Genomic DNA, 6265 nt, shown 5'->3' on the forward strand with positions numbered 1-6265 from the left:
AACGCGGTGACGTCGGCTGCCAGCCGGTGTCGTACTGGGCCAGAGAGACATCGGCAGGGCTGGCGGCTGGTTTGCCGGACCAGCAGACGACGGGGACGGATGGATCTTAACATTACAAGACAGCGTGTTAATTCAAAAAATTCTGACCGTCAGGGCAACAAGTCCACCAAGTCCGTCGGCAAAAGCGACGAGCGTGCGCGACGATCATTGGAGACGATGTCAGCCACCAGCACCTGGCATGTTGAGCAGAACACGCACCAGAGATATCTCTAGCGGTTCCGCACACGATGCCATCTGCCGGCAAATCTTGGAAGGTCGCCCGGGTAGCTTGATAACTCTCGCGCGGTACATGATCGCTTTTGTCGACTGACGCTCAGCTCACTCCCGCCCTGCGGACAACCGCTTACCCAGCTTGGGGATCCGGAAAACCGCTTCAGTCGCTATTTTACCGATATTACGTTTTCGGTGAAAAAGCGACGGAGACAGCCTACACAAGAAAGTGTGTTCCTGGCGTGGCACACATTAAAAATATGTGTACATGCGTGGCACACTCTTAGAAGTGTACACTTGCCATAGCGCTACGCTATTTGGCGCGTACACACTAAGACGTGTGTGCCACGCACGTACACACTTCATAGAGTGCGCCAAGCCACGGCACACACTTCCTTGTGTGTGCTTTCAAGTTCACACAAAGAAGAGTGTACTATGTACACACTTGGTTTTATAGTGTGTGAATGACGCACACCTGTAGGTGTGTGAAGGCCACTTCATACATGTTAAGGTACAAGTGAGTGAATTTTAAAGGAAAATTCACCTTAACTCCTTTTTGTGTACGAAGAGCATTCACACACCTACAAGTAGTGTGCCACACACTTGCGCTGCTTCCAGTGTAGGTTCTGTTCCGCACTGCTGTGCTGCATTGTGTTTGATGTGTAGAGTTAAGTTTTTTGACTGCTTGTTGGGCAACATCCTCATCCTCGCCGGGACGAACCATGGCCGAGCAAGAGCTGCAGAGCCAGTGGCTTTGCTTTTCAATAAAAAATTGGGTGAAGTAGTTAATAGCGTACGTAGTACAGTTTTGCTACGCCTGAGAATGAAAACATCTGTACTCTACAAATACTGGAGTGAGAACTCTGTCCTAAAAAGAGCGAGATTTTCCTCCTTGCTCCATTAAAGTGATTATTTAGAAGCCTCGCTCTTATTGAGAACGATTCTCTCGCTAAAATCAAGAGAGATTAACTCAGGGCAGCTCCCCTGTCACTCCCCCGGCACCTGTTTGCGCCAGCAGCCCCTGCAGCCAGTGCATAGGCAACCCAACGTACTGGCATGTCTTAGCCTGGACACCCGGTTTGTACCCCAAAAAAACGTTTCTTGTTTCAAGCAAATTTTTCCTTGTATCAAGTTCACGCTGACACAAGATCAAACCTACTCTTGAAACAAGCTGATAATTTCTTTCGAATAAGAGAAAAATCTTATTCCGAATCAGCCTTGTTTCAATGGCGAATTTCATCTTGTGTCAGCTTGCACTAGAATCAAGAAACTATTTTTCTGGGTGTGAATCGTGAATCCTCGCTCTAGGATTTCTAGTGTACTTTGGTACAATGTTTTGCGAGTCTTTGTTGTTGACTGTTGACCACACCGGAGCCACTCGGCCCCAGGCCGCCGGACGTCACTCACTTTACCTTGGCCTTCGCTAGACCAATTCTCAAAACCACCTTTTTCGAAAATCGATCGGGACCGCTCGGACTCAGGTTACAAATAATTCATAGTTTAACGTCCACCATAGCAGTTCTTGTTTGTGTTTTCTCATTAAAACACGATATTACTAAAACAGCTGCTGTTTCTTAATTCTTTGACCAGCGTTTTAACCTGTCGTGGTATTAGTTTGAATCCCCGTTTGAAACGTTTTCTTTGGGTCTTCAACTAAAGATTACCGGGGTTGACTCGAAATTATGCGTACATACCTAGTTATATCAATTTGAGCAAACGCAACATTCTCTCTCCTCCTAAACGATGAATGATAATGTTCAACTCGGCCGCGCGGGTCGCGCGGGCCGCACTAGGGTGAAGGGATGGTATTTTCTAGTGAAAAACGACAAACCTTTACACAAAAAAAAATTAAAACCTATACATTTTGTGTAGGTCTTATTGATCTGAATTAGGGGCTGATCCGAAATACGTTCAGTCGCTCGCCATTCAAAGTTTTGGACAATTTTAGACTTTCCACACAAATCACTAAATTTGCAGTTGTTGTAGACAAAACATCGACCCCTTATTTGGCTCGTAAAAATCCAAACTAGCAACGTAGCGATGCAAAATTATTCTGAGGATTCCGAATAAGCCCCAGTTTGTGCTGCCCGGGAGGAAAAAACTTAACTTTTACCTACATACCTCTACTTAACTAAAACTTAACTTAACTTTAGGTACACAAAATTTACTTTAAAGTATGCACAAAGTACTAGAAATTTCGGACAAGGGGTTTAAGTGGCACATAATGTCCACATAAATTTAACATTTGGACGTTAACTTCTATCAAGTATACAATAAAGTATACTGAAAGTTCATTTCTTTCCACCCGGGTGTAGCGTTCTATTTCAAATCGACGATAAGAGTAGTGTAGGAGACGAAAACAGACCGGACCAAACCCAAAATAGGCGAATGTCGATATTCCGTGTAATTTATATCTTTAATAAGTTTTAACTCTACCTAAAATCGAAAATAAAAAATATTTTAAAATTATAAGGTTTTGCTCACGATTGGCCGAAACCAGGCCCCACGCCACTCGAGGGGTCTTCTACTAACTAACTCATGTACACTTGCCCGCGCCCAACTGGCGTCAAACTCGCAAAAATAACTCGCAAAAGGTAGCTCTAAATTTGCGAAAAATAGCGCAAACCTCTCCCAAAATTGATCCCAACTCGTGCATAACTCGTGGCAACTCGTCAAATCGTTGTACACCTATTTTGGAAGTGGGGGACCCCTCGACGATACCGCAGCTCCGAAGAATGAGCATGACGTACGTATTCACGGTAAAAAAATAATAAAAAGAATTTGTTTCATGGGTGGCCTTGGCCCCCCCACCCCTACCCCCTTCGGCTTCCTCCGTCTTGCTCCGGCTTCGACGCCACCGCCAGTCATCGAAGTTGGCTGCACCAGGTTGGTAGGCCGGCCTGGCGCTCTTGGCCGTTCCCCCCCTACCCATACCGGCTCCAACGCTACCGTTAGTTCTCGATCGTGTCGTGCTCAGGCGGCTCGCGCAGCCAGCAGGCGTGGACTTGGAGTCGGCAGCACCAGACTTAGTAGTGCCACAGGCAGGCCGGCGCCATGGTGTGGCTGTTCGGTGCCAGCTGTCGCAGCAACGCGCGCCTGGACGGCAAGCGCGCCGTCGTCACGGGTGCCAACACCGGCATCGGCAAGGAGACGGCCCTGGACCTAGCGGCCAGGGGTACGTGGGGGATAAAAGTGTCCGAAACCAGGTGTTAAATACGCGCCATCATCATAGAAGTTTAACACTTCCATGTATTTAAACTTCCCACTTCAGGTAGGGATTTAAAATTACATGGCGTGATGAACGCGTGACGAGGGGGAAGTCAACGAGATCGCGACGTCACGCTTTTTGTGAGGTAGGCAGTACAGTGCAGTTAACAATTTGTGGTTATCAAAAGGGAGCTCAGTTAAAAGTTTAAAATCACACCATGTATCAAATTTCATTGAAAATATATCATTTTGCTTTTAAAAACTGCAATTTATGTTTGTGCATATTTTTTCCTGGTATATTTTTGATTTGTTAAAACAGTGACGTCACGCAGAAGGGGGGGGGGGTCACCTGCATGTGATGTGAGCGTAAGGGGGGGGGGGGGCAAAAATCACCCCAAAAAGCGTGACGTAATTTGTGAACGGCACCGATTATGTATGAAGAAACCGATTGGGAACTATTTACCTGCAGCCATCGGGCCACCCTGCCTCGTTTAGCTGTGGGATGTCGTTTGCCGTGTTTTGATATTTTGACAGGACTTTATGCAGAGTAGCACCTTGAACGGGTGTATTCTTTACATACGCATATGCGTAGAATTTGCAGTTCTATGCATGATAGGTAATTCTATTTAATTTTTCTAAACATTATTAAGAAAAATTGTTTCTTATTTCAAAAGCATGCTGCTTCAAGATTAAATTCACTCTTGAAACAAGTCATTATTGTCTTTAGTAGGAGATTTTTCTCTTATTAAGGATAAATGTCCTTGAAACCAGAAAGAGTTTCTGGGTGTAATATCTATACAGTGTGTTACATGCATTATCAGTTTCATCCCGGATGTGAATAAATCTATGCAACTTATATAACTGAAATGTATATATTGAAATATCGGTTCCACTAGTGTGCCAGGGTTAGCAGTCGAGTAATTTTCAGTGAGACGCCAAGGTAACAAGTTGAATCGATGTCCATTCAGATATACATATGGTCAAAATATCAATTTAATTTGACTTTCGACATCTAAGTCGATCGAGAAATAGAGCATAAAAGTGTTTTGCCGGGCGGCGCCGCGCGCGACCCGTCCCGTTGTTCTTATCCCAGCTAATCACCGCGGTCTGCGTGCCGTCTTATCGAGGCGAAAGGGAGAGAGAGAGAGAGAGAGAGAGAGAGAGAGAGAGAGAGAGAGAGAGAGCAGGGAAGAGCAGGAAGGGCTACTTGACGTTAAACCAACATCGGTGCTTCTCATTGCGAAGGAAAGCTCAAAAATTTGGCCGTGTTATGGCAAACTATACCAATTTTTAGTAGGAAATAAATTTCATAAATTTTGCCCTCGTGTAATATTTCATAAATTACGTGAAATATTACAAACCTTTCATGTAACTTACAGAGCCTAGGCTAAAGTTAAACACTTGCAAGTGTACAAATGCGGCAGGTCGATAAGGGATCGTCCAGTGAGTACTTCCCTTTCTGTTCGATGAATTACGGTAGCGTAGCGCCTGCGAGACTAAGGGTAGGCCACCCTGCAGTACACTCATGCACTTTGGGACAAGATGTTGCCTACCTCTCAGGTGCTATGAAAGCTTGCAATGGCTTACCTTGCAGTTTCGTAACGGCAAATAGTGTACGTACGTTTTGGATCCCTAACCCTGGCAAGTGTTCAATGACCCAAGTCAATCCCTGTCAAATGACAAAATTTCAAGTCAATCACGTGCACACGTGCAGTTACAGTATGCGACGTTAAAGACACTGCAAACCAAACAGTGTGGTCAGTACACACAAAGGGAGAGTCGACTTTCAATTACACATATAGAGTATTCCGGTGGCAGATTTGGAGGAGACTCATGGGAATAACAAAAGCCCACTGCGATTGCGTATTAGCATGCTATTGCTATGGTTAGTGGGGAGCGGCTCGGCCGGCCCGGTGCCGCCTCCCACTCCGGCCCACCAAAGCCTGCTCATGCGTAGTGGGCTTTTGTATTTGGTGAGTACACACTTGGTGTGCTCTGTATGGTAACAACACACTTGCGTGTGTGCTCGTCAAGTCAACTCTTGCTTGTGTGTAGTAAGTACACTGTGAGTTTCTGCTCTCCAGTGGAGATCTCAACAAAGTGTTCGACAGCGTTCTCCTTCCTTGTGCCGCCAGGCTGCCGGGTCGTCCTGGCGGTGCGCGACACTGCCAAGGGCGAGCGCGCGGCTGCCGACATCCGCAAGAAGCTGAGCAGCAAGCGGCGCGCGAACCTGGCCGTCGGTGAGGTGACCGTCGAGCACTTGGACCTGGCGTCGCTCAAGTCTGTGCGCGCGTGTGCGCTCCGCCTGCTGAACAGCGAAGAGCCGGTGAGGGGTTGTTTTTGGCTCTTAGATGAAGAATTTTGAGTAGAGTCAGGGTTCCTAACTTTGGACTAGCACCCCTCGAGGGATCGATGCCTACTCCACCCCAGTCACTTTGTGGTCCATGACTACTGTTGCTTCAAGATAGGTAATCCTTGGAAATGATATATTTTGTCGTACACTAACCAAGATGTGGCTTTTCTGGTTCAAATTTCAACAACAACAACAACAACAACAACAAGAAAAAATAATGATTTTCGTTAGCAGGCATTGCAAGGCGGAAAGTCATTTGGAATTTAATTATTACCCTGACGAGCCGAAAGACAGAGGAAGGACATCAAATATTGTCTCTGGCTTGTCTGAAACGTGTCTTTATGTCTGGAAACTGTCTTTTTAACGTCCTGCAAGACATACGTGTCCTTTGATTGTCTATATTTTGTCCAGTTGCTGTCTTTTTAATGTCCTTTT

General features: G+C 46.0%; 2 protein-coding genes across 3 annotated transcripts in view; both read left to right on the top strand.

The window, feature by feature from the left end:
* LOC113203932 (loricrin-like) overlaps positions 1-6265 on the top strand; it is a 22440-nt gene that overhangs the window by 9448 nt on the left and 6727 nt on the right. The window lies entirely within an intron of this gene.
* The window catches only part of LOC113203911 (retinol dehydrogenase 12-like), a 23304-nt gene continuing 20201 nt past the window's right edge, over positions 3163-6265 (top strand). Inside the window, exons 1-2 of one of the 2 annotated variants that reach the window (XM_026418848.2) lie at positions 3163-3445; positions 5613-5803. In XM_026418848.2, coding sequence (XP_026274633.1) covers positions 3325-3445; positions 5613-5803 — 312 coding nt within the window. In that variant the 5' untranslated portion in view covers positions 3163-3324. Of the gene's footprint in view, positions 3446-5432; positions 5532-5612; positions 5804-6265 lie in introns of those variants that run through there. The other variant, XM_026418850.2, reaches the window with a different exon arrangement.

This window comes from Frankliniella occidentalis, unplaced genomic scaffold (assembly GCF_000697945.3).
Source record: "Frankliniella occidentalis isolate FOCC.00 unplaced genomic scaffold, Focc_3.1 Scaffold69, whole genome shotgun sequence".
Lineage (NCBI taxonomy): Eukaryota > Metazoa > Arthropoda > Insecta > Thysanoptera > Thripidae > Frankliniella > Frankliniella occidentalis.